Here is a 19,678-nt window from a genome sequence, read left to right as displayed (position 1 = left end):
AAAGTACTATGCCCTCATGATGTATAGTTCGGAGTTAAAGTTTTCAATGTCATCAAACTTCTCTTCAAAATTAAATTAAATTGTGCAATTACCTTTAAAGTGTGAACAGTGACACGCAAAACAAATAAAGATATCAAACCGCATTCTAAGAGTTAGTCTGTAGAACTCACCTGTAGGACTAATATCGAAAATCCTAAACCAATGTCGAACTTTTTCTTCCTGCAGAAGTTTTCAAACTTTTTCTTTAAATCTCTGCTGATACTCATGTCGGTGAACATTTGATGTAATTTATTTGTAAACTCATAGCCACATGCTTGCTGGAAATATAAAGAGATTTGGGTAAAATATAGAATGAGTTATCTCCCCCTACTTTCACTACTTTTTAAATGATATAAACACAAGTTTCCAAATGCTTTTGAAACTTATTAAACAATACATGCCAAGATTAGGAATTGATCTGTTTATTGCAAACTTATGAAATTTTAAACGATTGTAGAAGCCACATTCGGTCGCATTCTCGTCATTAATATTTGGAGTATTTAGAAATCATTAGTCGCAAGTTTGCAGGATTTTGGAATAATAACAATTAACAGGACTTTTGGAAATTCCACCGAATGAAAAATATATTTAATCAACAAATATATTTTGATTCATCTGATATTTCTCTGGATAGCACATTTTTTTACATACGATTCACTACTTATCAAGGCCTGGAGGCCACTCGAGGATAAGGGTTAAAGAGTGTATATTATTCAATGGAATAGTATCGTAGTAATTGTTAGTAGTAGAAATTTTGGTAAATTATGTTACTTAAGGGGACGGTTTATCAAGAATTTGTTTACATTGGACTTGAAGACTACCAAATTTTAGTCAGCTGGAAAACAGGCAAACGGAAGAGAGTTCCACAGGCGTGCAGTTCTAAGAAAGAAGCTTTGTTCACGGAGTCTATGTTTAGGTTTAGGCACAGATAAAGAGTGGGGGATATTATTGATTGTATTTAAACCAGACGAGTGTTTTTCGTGAAAGTTTATTTCCTTTAATGAAACCTTAAGAGAAAAATCAATACAATTTTTGAAGGTCAAACTACTTCAGAAAAGGTCAAATTCGTGAAATTTGTATTTGAAATTGCCAATATGGCATCCTTGGAGAATAATTTAAGAGTAGCCTCATTTTGATGAAACCTCGTTTTCGTATATCTAATCACTGAAAGCGTAACATAAGACTAATTAAGGAAGGAACAAGCTAATTATTATGTAAATGAGTGTACTTTTAAAATCATATTTAAGCTTTACCAGGGAGGAGCGAATTAGAGTTCCCCTAAAAACGAAACGAGACGGCATTCACTTTAGTCGAGTTGAGAATTGTAACAGAATTGTAAATTCTTGTGTATAATGTGTATAATAGGTTATATTATACACAAGAATTTATTTTTTTGTACATTTTAGTAACTATTATTCTTAATGAAGCTTTGCCGGGAATTTATTGCCACCCGCTTAAATCGAAACCAAAACTTTTAGCACTAGCTTTAGTCGATATTTTTCAACTATTGTTATAGTGTTAAAAAATAGTAAAAAAATCATAAGTAATGTATAAATTTGCATTTGCGTATACGTAAATAAACACTTTAAGTCGACTAATGTGCGCTAAGTTTCAGTTTTCAATTTTGACACCTTAGCAGCTATTTTTGCCAGCTAAAACACCATAAAATAAGGATTCCCCAAAATACAATCATTTGATCCGCCTCACGACGCTCTGCGACCTTGCGTCTCGTTTTCGATGCACTTTTCAAAAATAAAGGCAGACATACATACAGACATAGTGGGTTTTATAAATAGAGAATTGTTAATCATGAGATTTTATTCAACATAGTTTAATATTATGATACCATTTTATTGGGAGAACTTAAACTATAGTCAGATAAATGGACATTCCTTCAATAAGCTCCTATATTATTTTTTCTATAGGAGTACAATTTTTGTTGCTTCACCTTGATTCCAAAGTTGCGGGATGACGTCATAATGGATATTGCATTGCTTCGTATGATTAGGAGGATAATACGATTAAACATTCAAGTGGCTTTTACGGCTAGTTCATAAAAATGTCTATCTAATATCTCATATGAATCGTTAAATATCGGGAGCAAGAACCGTAGTTTTGAACATGAAAAAGTTGTTTAGTGAACTGTATTTATGCGTTTTTTTGTTTTCGGTGCACAAATCTGCACTGTCCAAATTAACAGCAGATTCCACATGAACTTCTCATGAATTTTGAAGTTAAACTGAATTCAAAAGAAAAAAATAAAAATAAAACTTACTTTTAATTTGTTTATCATAGACTCCTCAGCATCCATAGATGTAGAGAGGTTATAAATTAATCGTTTGGCCAAAAATCTGGAATAAAACTGAACAAGGAACAAAAAAAAAACACCAATTAGAATAAAATCAAAAATAAGAAATAAAAAAGTTTGTATTACTTGTTTTAATCGAACTATTGTTCTCATATTGAGTGTTATTTGTGCAATGTTTCAGTCGATGAAGCCTTCGGCCTTCGTCAAGTACCTTGCAAAACAAACTTTTCTGTTACTGGCTCCGTAAATGGTTTCGTATTCTCGGAGTTGTTTTGTTTTCTTCGCCGTGGTTTAGTATATTTGTAAAAAAATGATTGATAAAGTGGGGGTAACTGTGATAAAATTTAACATGATTGTCTCCCCCTTTTACCTTTGGAATTTAAAGGAGGGGGTAGTATAAGATTTGTTTTTCTTTAAAATTTAAGGTTCATATATACGACTGACATCAATGCTTGGTCTTCTTAATAATCGATATTTTTTTAGCATATGTGCCGCTTCTTTTAGTCGTTTAACTCTCTATCTTGAATCCCTGCCAATTTTTTTTACCTCGTTCCCTATAGGAAAGTGTGTTCCTTTTTTTCCATATGTGATGAACTAGTTCCGACTTTTCGACCTCTCACCATGTCACGGCTTTACATGGCCTTATCTTTAGGGAGCAACTGGCTGTACGTTTGCATAGTTTTCTGTATTTGCGTGAAATCTCATATAGGCATTTAAACCTTAATATTGAAAAAAACAAAAACAAAAAAAAAATAAAACTGTAATAGCAGAAAAACAGCGAGGAAATTCTACAAACTTGCAGTTCTTGCAAAGAAGCCACTGAAATAAAAATATCTATAACAATGCAGTATTAAAACAGAAAAAATATATAGAACCCTAGACCAACGAGTCAAATGAATTTGAACAATTAAAGCAGAAAATAGTCAAAATGTTCTGAAAAAAAAAACTCATCTCATAACAGTATTTATATAAAAAAACCGAGATTAGCAACATCACGTCTATGAGACCGAGGTTGCAGTTAAGAAGGAAAAGTTTAGGTCGTTTTAATTAAAGATACGTTTCGGCAATTTATCAATAGCTTTCCATGGGACAGTAATTCCTACGCCCAAACATGACTACAATATTCTATACATCGTTTGATAGTAAGTTTGCAAAGATAAACATTAGCCTCAGGCGCGAGAAAGTGTTTAGAGCGATAAAGTTAACCTCTTTTACGAGAACAGAAAGAGCAATAGATTTAAGATATGAACTCTAAAAAAAATTAATGAGAAACCAATGCCAATCAAATGAGTTATAGAGTCGCTTTAGCATCGAGAGCAGAACTATTTATTAGAATCGCAGTAAGAAAATGAACACGCTTACGATTGAATGGCAATTAGGAAGTCTTAACAGGATTAAACCTAACAAGCTATTTCTTATCCCAATCTATAATTGAAGAAATCCTAGATAAACTGCATATTTAGAATGATTCGAGGAAGATGGGCAAGAAGCAATATCAGAATAAAGGGTAATGTCATCAGCACACACGTGAAACTATTCGATGGAAGGTGATTTATATAAAGAAAAACATAGTTTCGGGATCTTCGATAGAACCGTGAAGAACACAGAAAAAGGAATCATCTAGAGTAGCTCGAAAGCTTTGGCCAGAAATAAAAGAGTTAGTAATGATAAGAACCAATCCCATAGCCTTGATGTTTGTGTAGAAGACCAGAATGCCATACTCTGTCGAACGCCTTCGAAATTTCAGGCGCAATAGCCCTAACCTTTCCCGAATTATACATAACACGATGGATCAATTCAGTTAAAATAGTAAACAAATCATTTGTAAAAAAAACAAACTCTACGAAATCCCTACTGAACATCATTAATAAGAACCATACTCTTCAGAAAATGAAGAAGTCTGCAGTTTACCAGCCTCTTTGCTAAAGAGGAGACTAATAGGACGATATTTAGTTTGATTTGACCGATCTTCATCATCTTAAAAGATAGTGAAAACAAAGAACTCCTTCCAGCAAGTAGGACACAGAACTGAGTTAAACAGAGATTGAAAAATTTCGTGAGAATAAAAGAAAGTTCAGGAGTAAAATGTTTGAGAATAATATTAACAAATAAATAAAGCAACTGATACAAATATACATATACCGTTTGTGCTAACCCGACAGATAGATGTATTTATAATTAGTTTACGCATGCGCAAACTAATAGAAATGTACCAAAAACTGAAACTTAACATTTTACATTTCAAATCACCCACTTCTGTACGCCTGATTAATCCATACAAACAAATACTTTACTTGCTATAAACTATACTTGCTGTATGATTACTATTTATGTTATGTACACAGTTGTTTAAGAATTTAGCGGTTAAATATTCACACGCATACATGCACCCATCTCCTGTCTTATTATACAGCAGAACTTCGGGATACGGCATTAAAAATTAGTTAACAAAATACAGTAGAGTATATAATACATATGTATATAATAAAAAAATATAAAATTAACACCGTAAGGTAGGATAAATACCATAACTAGTGGCCGTAAAAACAACGTATTCCACATCGTATCCCAGGGCCACCGTATCCCTGGGTTCTATTGTATATGTATATATGCACACACACACATATGTATGTATGTATGTGTGCGCGTGTGTGTGTGTGTGTGTGTGTGTACGACACAATCACGCTGACAAATCGATTTTCGCCAGATAACCGGAGTTATGCAAAGTTGAGCCTGCCAGTACCAAATCGGTGAACATTTGGGAAGACTAGGCACTGTATGTATTGCGCCGAATCGTAGAAATTTCTAGGTTTGTATCTGAAAGCATATTTATTCATTGGAAGCGATGCACCACCAGTCTTACTTAAGATATGCATCTATCTGTCTATCTTTCTTGCTCTCTCTCTTTCTCTCTCTCTCTCTCTATATATATATATATATATACAGAGAGAGAGAGAGAGAGAGAGAGAGTGAGACAGAAAGAGACAGAGATAAATTCATATAGAAAGATAAACATATATATATATCTTCTATCTATCTATCTATCTATCTTCTATATATCTATAAAAACAGAGATGTGTGTGCCACAGACGGTTTCTGATTGGTTAATCCAATAATCACATCTCCTAAAAAACTATTGTTCCTACGTTCTTAACTTTACCATAAAATATTATGCCCTTATTTATTGTCCATCTTGGGAGGGTCTATTTTTTTCCTAACTTGCCATTTACAAATTACAAAATTACGAAACTTACACCAGCCATCACAACCCAACCTCCGACACCACGTCCGCCATTACACCTACACCATCCTCACTATTAGTACTACTACTATTCCCAGCACACACACTCTGGCGCTAGCCGCACACACGTACACATAACACGAAAACAAACGCTGTCCTCCAAAGGACAGACTATTAGTACTACTACTATTCCCAGCACACGCGCACACACGCACGCACACACACACACACACGTTCACTACCGTCCTTGGGTACGTCACCTTGTTATGGCAACCAAGCCCGCTGACTTTCACACCATAAACACACACAGTAAATCTGATTTTCTTCATTTTTTCATTTTATTACTTTGGTATGTTCCCGTTTATAACACAACTTACTATGAGACAAACCCTACTGGGAACCACAATAATAAACCGTGACCAGCTTAAATTACACCAATATAATTGCCGACTGTCCATCCAACACCACTACTAAACAACACTTTCTTTTACAATCACATACACCTTTTTTTATTATACTTTTTTAAACTTACTTTTTCACTTAGCACATTATCTTTAAATTTCAAACAATAACATCATCTTTCCTAACAAAATTCCTTCATTTTTTCAATTTTTAATACTTTTCGACTGCTTGCTATTTACAACAAAAACATTACCACTATTTTTGTACAGTACAAAATGATTTGCCAATCCTGCCAAACCATCATTCCCCTCCCCTTTACTTTTTTTTCACAGTTTCTTATTTCTATTAATTCCCTGGATAACCACTGATTGGGTACTAATTAACTATTTCATGTAGAACGCGCCCTGCAAATGTTGGCTACAACTGGTGTTCTTTTTTATGTTTTTTTTTGCGTTGTTCTGTTTGGTTGGCTGCATACGGGTAATGTCCAAGATCAGTACACGGAAAATTCAAACTACCTGAAGAGGATACGGTTGGTTATAGAACGGAGTCATGGAATCAAGACACGAAAAAATACTTTTTTTTTTTTTACACTTGTATTACGAAATAAAGAAATTACTTTTAAACAAAAAAAAGGTACTCGTGCACTTATTGATCCGTGTTGAAATAATAACGTTATTATTTAAAAAGCCATTCTTAACATGGGGAGGGGGTGTTTTTTACCTACTCTGTACTTTAACCTTACAATTGAATAAAAAAAACTTTCATTAAACTTGGAAATACGATTTTAAAAAATAGCGCGGATTAGTAAGTGCATTCGCATAAAAAACGCTTCTTGTATTAAAACAAATTTTATTCAAAAAAATAATTTTAACGCTTTACGACGAAAGAAATTATTTAATATAAATTATATATAAAATTTTATTTAATTATATATGTATTTAGTCTATTAATATTTTTTGTTTCGGGGGGAAAAGTGTTAAAACTAAATTTCGGAAATCGTAATACTGAATTTCACATGATAATGGTATCTACGTATTCCTTGTGTTTTAAGATGATTATATCCAAAAATTACGAAAATCGATAAGGTAGAGAATTTATGAAAGAAAATGAATTTGATGAAAACGATCGTAAGATACGGTTCAAAAGGGAGGTAATTTTCGATTTCAACAAGATTGCCGAAATTTTTCACCTGATTAAAGTTGTTTTTTTTTGGGGGGGGTAATAATTCGGTAATATTCAGGTAATTCCGACTACATAATTTGGAAGTTACCATTGTAAATTATTAGAATTGACCAAAAACAGTAGTAATTATTGTTTTGTCTGAAAACTCTTTATCCACTACAAAATTTCGTTCCAATAGTCTAAAAGCACCAAATATTTGTTTTATTTGATATTATGAGTTTTTTTTTTGGGGGGGGGTTATAACACAAGCGGTATTAAAATTAAAGCAATTTTATTTTTCGTATCTTGACTCCGTTCAGTTCCGTATCCACTTCCGGTAGCTTGATTTTTTTTTCCGAGCACTGATCTTGGACATTACCAGCATACGAATACAAAAGTAGGTGATTGGTTGTTATGGTTTTAACCCCTCCCCCATCACATACGCAAAAAAATAAAGTTGAAAAGACGTCCTTAAAATATAAATGGATTCATTTGTTGATCTGTGACGAAAATTATGTACCTATGCAGAATATGGACCGTGTTGCAATGCTAACGTTATTTAGGGTGCTTCTACACTTTATCGCCGAAACTGGAGACGCTATTTTATTTCGAGCACCTGCCGATTAGAATGGTCGAAGTTAGAAATAACAAAAAAATTAAACAAGATATTAATTACTTCTGGAAAGAACTATGAAAAAAAAAGTAAATAACGTGAAAGAGAACATATATCGATAATTGTTTAATTTGAAATGTTTCGATTTAATAAATGAAAACGGGAAAGTTTTTCATTTAACTTTAGGTTAATTGCTTCTTTCCGGAAGCAATCGTTTTCTCCAGTTGAATCTTTTTGTTATTTATTTTATGCTTCGGCCATAGTTTAAAATACTGATTTCTCCCTTGGAATTTAACGGCAGGTGCACGAAATAAAATGGTGTATCCAGTTTCGGCGATAAAGTGTAGAAGTACTTTATTTAGAAACCCAATCTTATGATGGGGGGTAACTATTCTGTACTTTCACCTAACAATAAACGAAAGATACCCTAAAAATTTAACTTAAGTCCTATCCAAAAACAGCATGGTCTGTATTCTGCACAAGTACCGAAAATAATAAAGCCAATTAACACGGGGAGGGGTAATTGACCCTAACCTTAAGTCGGGGAAAAATCACATTTGTTGAATCTAATGTCTGTACTTCAGCTAGGCCATTTCCGCTCTATTATGTAAATGGCAATCATTCAGGTCAATACGAGTCCTAATCTCTAGTATTACCATTATATATATCTATATGTATATCTAGAAAAGTGACATTTTGTGTGCATCTGTGTGTGTTCCCCTATATTTTCCAGCCTTCGGGCCAGGATCAAAGTGTAGTATCTGTTCCGACAGATACTGCACTTAAGATAATTTGTACCAGTCAATGGAGGGGAAACCCTCTATACTGGGACAATTATTATTTTTGGTAACCAGAGTGACCCCTTTTAGGGGAGCTGGTTTTTACCTCACATTAAAAACGGCCTTGTGCCTAATTTGCTCAGTGGGGGAGCAAATAAACACCATCTGTGTGTGTTCCCTACTAAACTACTGTCAATTTTCGGTCTAGAGACTCGAGATTTGATATAAGGGATATTGAGATTTGGGAAAATCTTTTTAATTGGTTTTCAGACAGAAATTTGGCTGTCAAAGTTCAACGATCCGACCTTTGAAAACTCTAAAACTCCTCCGCCAATTTTGGGTCTAAACACTTGAAATTTTAGATGTAGATTACCTTGACATGAGTCAAACTTATATATATATATATATATATATATATATATATATATATATATATATATATATATGCACATAAAGTTATAAACAGAACATAGGTCCCGAGCAAAGCCGGGTTTAAGTGCTAGTATATATATATATATATATATATATAAACCCCTGAAACATCTCGTATAATTTTGCATTCCCCCCCCGGTTTTGTTCTACAGCCATGAAATATTAAAAAAATACTCACTCGCTGATAAAGGTCTTTATCTTCTAAATATCTGAACACAGTTATGCCGTTATCGAGTTTCTCGTCCAGTTCCATTTCAGAAATTTCCTTAGGACTTTGCCTAAGTATATTATCATAATATTTTGCCAACTGCAAAGAGACAGAACATATAATTTGAAACCGAAAGATGATTCATCGCACTCTTGTTTAAACATCGTCCTGTCATACGCATGAAATGTTATTGTAACCTTGTTTGAACATTTTCGTTTTATGACAACGTATTTTGTCTGGTTTCCACGGTATCAGGACATATGTGATAACCTTCTGGGAGATCTAATATTCGGATTCCTCTTCGCTGCGGAGAAGGAATCAGAAAGTGTGTACATTGATATATATATATATATATATATATATATATATATATATATATATATATATATATATATATATGCTTACCATTATGGTCTACGTTTTTAAATCATCACTCTGTACATTATCTAAATCTATATTTGTTAACTTTCATTTGAGAAATAAATTCTAGGAGAGTCATTCCAAAACAAGTCGTATTTAACAGTAGTAGCACAATATTCATTCACTATATATGTCTACTCCCACTATCCTCAACGAAACTAAGGATTTCTCTGGATGGATCCAGTTTTTATCAACATCGCCGTCCGTGTTTCGTTTTTATTCCAATGCATTCAACATTGGAATTGTCACAGATTCTTACACTAATTATTCAGCGAAGCGTAGCATCTTCATAGATATCCACTCATAATATTCAACTTAACGGATTGCTAAAACCTTAAGATATAAGAACTGCTAGGTAATGCGTACGATGTCGACAATATTGACTTATTGTGGTTTAGAGAAACTTATGGCGTTTCCTTATATCCTTGCTGTATATAAAATGAAAGTGTGATCTGTGCATCTGAGTGGATTATATGAAGTTGAATCTGTCATCATCATCATTATCATCATCATCATCATCATCATGACGGGCTCCTTGCCCGGACCAATGTGACTCTTCCTCTCCAGAGTTTCCTGTCTTCCATCAGTTGCCTCAGATCTACAGGTTCACAGTTAGCGTCGTGTGCTATTTGTTGGATGTACGTGGATCAAGGTCGTCCTCTGCTTGCGCGTCCGTGTCGTGGAGTCCATAGCAATACATCACTCACCAATTCATGCTTGATCCTCAGACAATGACCGGCAAATCGTAGGCGCCTTTCTCTCATGGTATTAGATATGGCAGGTAGATTGCCATAAAGTTGCCGCTTCGTGAGATGATTTTGCCAAGATATATTTAATATTGTTCTTAGCATAAGGGTGTATGTGCCGTCTAGTTTTCTTTCCAATCTTTTGGTGAGTGTCCAGGTTGTAGCACCGTAAACAAGGACAGGCTCTACCACTGCCTTGAAGAACTGCCTTTTCAGTTTGTCAGCCTGTCTCGAAGTCCATACTGAATGTAGCCTATCCAATGCGGTCCATGCTTTTGAGATGCAAATTCCAAACTTTGTTGCTGCCCAGATACGTAAACTCTGTGACTTCTTTCAGTGTTAATCTAACCAGAGCCTTGATCTCTCCCTTCACATTGAAAGTCATAAACTTTGTCTTATCCACATTTATATGGAAACCAATGTCATTTGCATACTTTTCTAGCTTACGTAACTGTTTGCGCCATCAGCAGTGTTGTTCGCGAACAAAGCAATATCGTCTGCGTAATCTGCATCAGTTATGTTTGCTGATTGATGACGTCTGTTTCTGGATTCATTTAGGGTGAAGCGTAGCATGTTGTGTATATCAACAGAGGTGCGGAGTACAAAGTCAAGACAGACAATGAAAAGAAAAAGAGCAACGGTATCTCCTTGTAGAACCCCAGTGCGGATGTCGAAAAATTCAGTGTCCCCATCTGGGGACCTAACCATTGCTCGAGTGTGCTCATATAGCATCATGATTAATAGCATTAATGACTTCATTTGGAATGCCATATGATTTTAATATGCTGGCCATTTTTCCTCTATGTACAGAGTCGAATGCTTTGAAGAAATCTACAAAGATCATGACTGCCTCAATGTTGTTTGCTTTGACTCCTTCAATCAGTCTCCTAACAGTAAGTATTTGACTAGTAGTAGAGCGATTCTTTCTAAATCAATTTTGGTTCTTCCTGAGCACTTCTTCGATCTTTGGTTGGATACGGTTGAGACGCATGTCATTGTAGATTTAAGCTGCAATTGGAGTGAGTGTTATTCCTCCGTAGTTGTTTGGTATGCTTACGTCACCCTTCTTGGGGAAGGGAAGTATGCATCCTTCCCTCCATATATTAATAATTTTTTGATTATATACAGAATTGCATGAATTAAGAAGTATGTCATTGAAACTACCTGTCTTCCATACTTCATGAGGTATGTTATCTAAACCTGCAGCTTTACGATTCTTGGCCTTATTTAGTGCATTTAGAATTTCCTCCATTGTAAAATCACCCTTCTCAATATCGAGTTCCTGTACAACAATCGGCTGAATTGGTTGGTATGTTACTTCTGGTTTGTTTCCGAGTAGCTTTTCAAAATGTGCTTTCCATTTCGAACATGCATTTTCCGGAGTTTTTGCCTTTAACTTAGCTTTGGCAGGTCGTTTGCGCCCAGATATCTCATGTACTACTTGCCAAGCCAGATAGGATTGTTTGTTATCTGCTGCATTCTGGATTCGATCTATTTGATCTTGAACATACTTCTGTTGTTCTGATAGGTACATCATACTAAGTTCTTGAAGCGCCTGCTTCCTTAATTTTGTATTCTGTCGAGTGGGGTATTTATGTTGCTTTTTGATTATGTTTTTTAACTTTTCTCGTTTTAATATTATTTTATCATTTTCCCACGGTACTTTCCGATTTACCTTGGGCTTCAGAGGTATACACTTCTTTGCTGCTTGTTGGTGCGATCTAACGAAGATTTCATAGGTGGTATTAGCAGTTGGTTCCTGTTCTTGTGCTTGTAAAGCATCAAATCTCTTTCGCAGTTCGAAGACGAATCTCTGTTTGATCTGATTGTCATGTTACAACGTTGACCAGTTGTAGGGCTGTCTAGATGATTTTTTAGTTTTGTTCGCTCGTAGGCTTAACTTCAACTTAGAGGTTACAATCCTATGATCAGTATACACACCATAGAAACTGCTATAAGCTTCACAGTTATGACAGCTATTGATCCACTTCTTATTCATAAAAAGATAGTCCAGTTGTGCCTTGTCTCCATTTGGGGATTGATGGGTCCAGAGCTTACCGGGTCTTTTCTGAAAACGGGTATTCATGCATTGTAGGTTGTTTTCAAGGAGAAAATTTAATAGATACTCTCCATTTCGGTTTGTTCCATCATGGAAAGAGAACTTATGCTTGTTGTCTTCCCGTCCTATATGTACATTCATGTCACTTCCGATAACCAATAAATTATTTTTGGGGATTGAGCGCACTATTGCTGACAGTTCATCGTATAAATTCAGGATCTCTTGCTTGTCACTGACGTTGGTAGGGCTGTAGCAACAAATAACAGTAGTAGCAGGATTACCACTGAAGGTAGCAAGAATTATCCTTTGTTTTATGTTCTCAGCACTTTTCAATGATTTTAATGCTCGAGGGCTAAGCAGAAGTCCTACTCCCCCAATGATACTATTTGTCGAATTTTTCCATGCTGACACTGATACTAGTGTCCAGCAGTTACCAATTTCATGGTACTTTATGTCCATATTGTTGTGGAAGAGACGGTGCTCTTGAATACACACAATATCGATATCGTGTTCTTTGGATGAAGCAACAAGTTCTGATATTTGAGATGTGGGTTGAAGTGTCCGTACATTAAAGGTGGATATTTTGATGGTATGTCTATTCTGGTGATAAAAAGTATTTGAATCTCCGCAAATGTCAACCTTACATCATAGCTCGTGCGGAAGTTACAACAGTATAGGTTTGCCTCAAGAGGCTATACCGTCTAATGAAAGAAACACTCACATCAGACCTAAATCATGGCAGAATGAGGATATAGTCTACGGTAATCATGTAAGACCACTCATAAAGGAAGACTGAGATAGAACCTGAACTGGTAAATGAGCCCTGGGCCTGGTAACGTCATGGGGAGCAGCATGACAGTTATGCGCCTTGGCGGAAGAACTAAAGAATCAGTCAATGGCAGGGCACAAAAGACGCTGAGCGGAAGAATCATTAAGAGATCAACGAGCAGGTTCAACTAGTCTAATTGAGAAACTGCTGCGATTCGCCTGTAGACGTAGCTCACACAGGTGATATTATCCGAGCTATTGAAAGATTCAATGTGACTCTAAATCAAACCAGAATTCCATACCGCATCGACCGCCACATGGGTAACCAAGGGTCGCTACTTGGTGTGCCGGCAATGACCACAGCTATCGACAAGTTTACTACAGAAGCAAAACCTAAGCTAGCAAAATGAATCTGTCACTCATCAGAAATTTATTTTTATATCAAAGCATCGGCTTGGGGTTTTAATTAGATGCGGCCTGAAAATATTATACTCTCTATACGTGTTATATTTTCATCAAATTGAGAAATCAAACGTTATGTTTTCACTCATGAGCGTTCAAGCACCCAAATAAAATCTATTTATACATACATGCGCGGGTTGTTTACGTGCGGGTCTTTTATTCTCTGTATTGTCGCCATTTTTATCGTTTTCATTTTCATAGTCGCCGCGTTTCATGAGCGACTGTGATCGCTTACGGCTGACATCACCTTCCAGTCCGATACTGATCTGAGAAATCACTGTTTCTATCGCTCGAAGATGTGGCACATTGTCGTATCATTATTGTTCGACTGTATTTGGTTTGAGGAATTTTACCTGCTGGCTTTCGCCCTAAATCACTCCATCTATCTATGGGTACAAATCCGTTTGCAGCTGGGGCATCCTGACGTATTAATGTGACCCTTACCAAAATCCTAACTATTTTCCCATATTTTATCGTTAATTACGTATGAAACCTTATCTGTATCATCATCATTATTATTTTGTGGTATGTTTAATGTACGGCACAAACACGATGACACGCTGATTCTCGTCAGATCGCCAGCGTTGACCAGCACTGAGCCTGGTCGGTGCCGGATAGATAGCTATTTAGGAACATTAAGGCTTTATATGTACATGGAAGATCGGGATCGACCTGTAGTGATGGCGTGTGAAAACAAACATGGGTGAGAAAACAGGAGCCATATAGAAGTTAGAAATAGAAAATGAATAACTTACCAGTTCTGGGGACTTGCATTCACCTTTAATTTTGACGTTAATGGCATAAACGCATGCCTAAAAATATAGAAGTGAGACAACTCGCAAATTAAATAGTATAGATAGTATTATATAAAGAGGAAGAAGGAACAAAAGAAGGGAAACAAGAAGGTCAATAATAGGAAGAAGAAATAAAAATAGAAGAAAAAGGGAAAACTTGTTTTGTTGTTACTCTAACTGAACACTATAACATATCAATCGAGCATTCCAACGTTTTACCAATAAAACAAGAACGTTTAGTCCAAATTCAATATTATTATTTTTAAGACCATCATCATCCTGTTGCGGAAATTTATTTTTAGGCATTTGTTTCGCCGACACTTTTCTATATTTCTTTATTTGCGGATTGTTATTCTCATCTTTATGCAGATGCGGATAGCAATCCGCAAATATACAAATTACTCATCTTAAACGATTCCAATAATTAAACAAATAATATCCCATTCCGGTGATGGAAGACCAGATAAGAACGAAAAACTTGGATTTATAAGACCAAAATATCCAAGTGTCGGGCAGTGGATAGAGGCGTTGAATCTCTATGGTCCCAGGTGAGCATTGTCTGAAGATAGCGGTTTCAATCCTAACCAAAGCAGACCAAGGGATTAGTTGGGCAAAGCGTGGTGAGACGACAACAACTATGGAAGGCAGTAATTACTGAAAATACAGTTAAGGGATTCAGCATTCCTATATCGTCGTGGTTAACCACCTGACGAGGTCAGAGGAATAGTTATACAAACGTCGTGAAACAAAAAGTACAAAATGAGGAGTACAGTCCACAAATAAATAAATATAAAATTTACTTATCTCAAAGGATTCTAATAAAAAATACATATAATTTTCTAGTCCGAATTATTTCTAGAAAGACATCAGGTACTTACAGGAGGAGCCATGTAAAGTTTGCCAACATAAGTGAAAATGATTTTTTTTAAACGAACTGGAGTCGAACTTTGAACACCAAGGTTGCCAATCCGTGTCGACAAAGTGTTGAGAGTTGTTGTTATTGTTGTTGTTAGACAAGTACTTGTTACAAAAATTATACAGGGATACCTTAGATTAACGCTCAGTAGAGCATCTATTATAAAAGTGACGGTAGCAGATATACTTGCAACGTTTGTGAGAAAAGAGAAAGTCGATAGGTGAAAACGTCCTCGCTCACTAGATTTCAAAGACGGTTTACCAACACTGTCCTTCATTTAGCATGATACGCTGATTTCAACGCTTCTCATTTCTTTTGCAGAACAAGTTGTCTTTGGCTTTATAATCCGCGTTAGTTTCGGATCTAACCTCTTTATTGTAGTAAATTTTTTTTTTTTATTCAATTTTCACCCCAAACAAGGCACAGTGCCACTTTGAAGTAGGGGGCTACTATTAGGGAATTAATTTGCGGGGTCATTATGAAGGGAGATGAGTAGAAAGATGTTTGTTAACATTACACTTGAACTTCTGCATATCATTGCAGTTGGGAAAGCAGAATCCCGGAAGGGAGTTCCAAAGACCCGCAGTTCTGGGGAAGAAACTATTGGAGTAAAAGGCTTTCTTGCACCTAGGGATCTCTACTGTAAAGAGATGAGACTTAGTAGCTTGTCGGGTTTGCCGGGGGTAGTTACGTCGGGGAGGTACAAGTGTTTGCAGTTCGTCAGAGCATTCACCATTAAAGTATTTGTAGAACAGGCAGAGGGATGCAACATCTCGTCGATGGGACAGAGGTTGAAGCCTAGATGACAGTTCAGGACCTATCAGGTTGGCGACTCTTTTTTGAACCCTGTCCAGGAGCGAGAGACAAGCAGCAGATGCACCAGCCCAGATGTGACAACAGTACTCCATACATGGGCGAATTGTTGCCTTATAGAGGTATAGGATACTGGCAGGCGTAAGTAGTTTTCTAGCACGGTAGAGGGAGCCAACCTTCCTTGCAGCAGCCTTGGCAATGCTCTCAATGTATCTATTCCAGTTCATATTCCCTGTAAACGTTAGGCCGAGGAGTTTAAAAGAAGTACTTTCAGGCAATGTGTTCTTGGCCATTGCTATTGGTGGTAGAGAAGGTTTCTTGTAGTTATTGAAGGAAACAAGCTTAGTCTTAGCAGCATTGAATGAGACCAACCATTTTTGTCCCCATTCCACTACGGATTGGAGGTCATCCTCTAGTGTTTCTGCCATTTTCTTGGATATGTGTTCATTTGTTTTCTCTCCCTCTCCTTTTATTCTTTTGAGCTCTGTAAATAGCTAATAGTTTCTGGAAATTTTGATCGAATGTAATTAAATACCGCACACTCTTTGAGCTACGTTTTCATTCTCTCACAGATTATCAAGGCTCGGATACCACCCGAGGATAAAGATTAATTAGTATTAGGTAGACAGTAAGACAACACCATTATGATCACTAAAGGAGAAACTAGAGTAGGGTTTATTACACAACAGGTGTGCTCAACAAGTACTTATTTACAATGAACTTCAAAACAACCTTATTATAATTAGTTGGGAAGCAGCCTCGCAGTATCGTGTTTTACAGGCAGAACTTCTTTCAAAGACTTTGCTCATAGAACTTTTTTTAATTTTAGGCACAAATGAATAAAAGAAATTGTCGATAATATCATTTCTACAAATGTCGCATGTAAAAATGTGAGCACTATCGGATCATTACTTTACAAAATTATAGCTTTTACAATTATAACTAGTGTTTCAATATTTTAAAAATAAAAATAAAAAGAGTTGTTGAGTACTTAGTGCAAAAGTTTACACGATAACCATAGATTGAAGCTCAGTCGATCTGCCACCATAAAAGTATCGGAAGACCAGAGATATATTCGCAATATCTGTGAGAAAAAAAAAGTACGGAGGTTAAAATGTCCTCGTTCACTAGATTTAAAGACGGTTTTGTACTTTGTCTAGATAGAAAAAGGTGACTCCTAGCAGCTCTTCCCCAGATGTGTCACCAGCACCCTATGTTAGGGTGAATTTAGTTCTTGAACAAGTAGATGGTTTCATTCGGAGCGAGATATTTTTTGGAGCGGTAGAGTGAAGCAATCGTTTTCCCAGCGATATCAGCAAAAGATCTGATGTAGATCTTCCATTTCAGGTCAGGAGTAAAAGTTGAGAAAGAAAACTGCTTCATCAAGAGTCGTTCATTTAAATTATGCTCTAGGACAGGCGATCTGAACGTTCATTATCATTTGTTTTTTAAAGTTAGCACACAAATTTTAATCCTTACTTCCACCAGAAGAGAGTCCTTATCATAAGTATCAAGCGGCATCTATGCTTGAATAATAGTTTTCGCAATGCTTTATTGGTCAAATGCTTCTTTTATTTTTAAAATATTGAAACACTAGTTATAATTGTAAAAGCTATAATTTTGTAAAGTAATGATCCGATGGTGCTCACATTTTTACATGCGACATTTGTAGAAATGATATTAATTTTAGTAGTGATGTCATCTACAGGTTTACGACTTATTGAGTGACGTTTTAGATCATCTGGCGCTATATAATGTATGTGTTAGATGAGTATGAAACAGTAATTTGAAAAGTTTTGTAAATGGTTTTGGCTTTGTTTGTTATTCATTCTACAAAAGCTGAAACGGGAAGTGTCTGATCGAGTCCAGAGACATCTTGAACAGGGGGACAGAGTACAGCGCAGATCTATACTCATACCGCGCATCAGAAGACAGAGAATCTCAAGGCTCTTCTGACAAAAGACACAGACAACTCCCATATCCTCGAAGAAGTGAAGGAAGCAGTGAAGTCTCTGAAGAAATGAAAATTCAGTACACATTAATAACCACCCAGAACTAGTGCATGCAGGGGTAAGGCCATGATATTTACGCAATATATAATCTGCCAGAAGAATTGGGATAGGATAGTGGCCAATACAATGGACCCACGTTTTAATTATCACCCTAGATAATAAAGGCAACCTAAAACAGTGCAACAACTACCACGTCATCAGCCTGATATGACACCATAATGACGTGATCCTCAGGATCATATTGAATAGGTTAAGACCCCAAGCTGAACCAATTATAGCTGAAGGGGCAGGCTACGAGATTCCATGTAGGACGCAGCACATATAAACAAATTTTAAGCCTCAGGATTCTATGCGAGAGATTCCGTCAATACCAACAAGAACTCTACCATGTAGACTGCAAGAAGTAATTCGACAGAATGTGACATGCGGACCTCTGAGCAACAATTAACTACTACAACCTCAACGTTAACCTCATCCACGTCATACAGAACCCATTTATCTCGATCAGGACATTAGAGACGGGCTCTGAACAACAGTTGAAGTGAGACAGTGATATTTGCTCTCGCCGACACTCTTCAATGTTTTCCTTGAAAAAATTATGATAGACGCAATTGACGACTATCAAGACAGTCAGCTACGATGGAAGAACAATCACAAACCTGCATTTTGCAGGACTTGCAGATTCAGAACAAGAACTGGAGAACCTGGTCATGCAACTTGACAGATTCTCTACAGCGTACGGCATGAAAACAGTGCAAACAAAACGAAATTGATTTCAAATAATTACAATAGAATCAAAACTGACATCACTGCTAACAGAAAAAAAAAAGCTTGAAACCGTGAATAATTTCAAATACGTTGGAGCAATAGTTTTAGATGAGAAGTCCAAGTCTGGATCGCAATGACAGCTGCAACATTGGCTAAGTTGAACATCATTTGGAAGACAATGCAATCAAACTCAGATCAAAGATAAGTATCATCCGTTCTCACGTCCAATCGTATTTCATGAATGTTTGTGAAACATGATCCCTTACAGCAGAATAAGAGAAAGGGATTCTGGCATCAGAAATTAGATGCTTCAGAAGACTGATTTGGCATCTCCTATGAAGATCTTTTCATCACAATCAGAAGGGCTAAACTAAAACGGTTCGGCCACGTAACAAGAGGAGAGAGGATTGCCAAGACAGTGCTCCAGAGAACAGTCGGAGGAGGAAGAAAGAGAGGAAAGGCAACATCACAGAATGCACAAGATTGAAGTTGAACGAGGCGGTCAAATGTACACAGGACAGGGAAGGATGAAGAGGACTGGTAAACAGGTCATTTGTAACACCCAACAGAGACCGACACGAAAAATGAAAATGAATGTGAAACTGAGAGTGTTTCCATTTACTAAGAAAAAACAAAAAGAGCACAAATCAAACCATATTAAACCATCAGTTTGGCTTAAAGCGCTCATTCTAAATAAACGCGCCATAACTTTAGCTCGTGTTGAAGTCCAGAAC

At 36.2% G+C, this 19,678-nt stretch overlaps 1 protein-coding gene across 1 annotated transcript in view; it reads right to left on the bottom strand.

Annotated features, from left to right (window-relative positions):
- The window catches only part of LOC145248259 (cullin-2-like), a 91,746-nt gene that overhangs the window by 37,801 nt on the left and 34,267 nt on the right, over nucleotides 1-19,678 (bottom strand). Inside the window, exons 10-13 of the mRNA XM_080110133.1 lie at nucleotides 14,397-14,453; nucleotides 9,157-9,285; nucleotides 2,315-2,401; nucleotides 171-317 (exon numbers count right to left, since the gene is read on the bottom strand). Of these exons, the coding sequence (XP_079966259.1) occupies nucleotides 171-317; nucleotides 2,315-2,401; nucleotides 9,157-9,285; nucleotides 14,397-14,453 (420 nt within the window). The remainder of the gene's footprint in view (nucleotides 1-170; nucleotides 318-2,314; nucleotides 2,402-9,156; nucleotides 9,286-14,396; nucleotides 14,454-19,678) is intronic.

Source organism: Euprymna scolopes, chromosome 26, assembly GCF_053919585.1.
Source record: "Euprymna scolopes isolate OS-2025 chromosome 26, ASM5391958v1, whole genome shotgun sequence".
Lineage (NCBI taxonomy): Eukaryota > Metazoa > Mollusca > Cephalopoda > Sepiida > Sepiolidae > Euprymna > Euprymna scolopes.
Note: the sequence above shows the minus strand (reverse complement) of the source record. Positions and strands in the feature narration are given on the sequence as shown.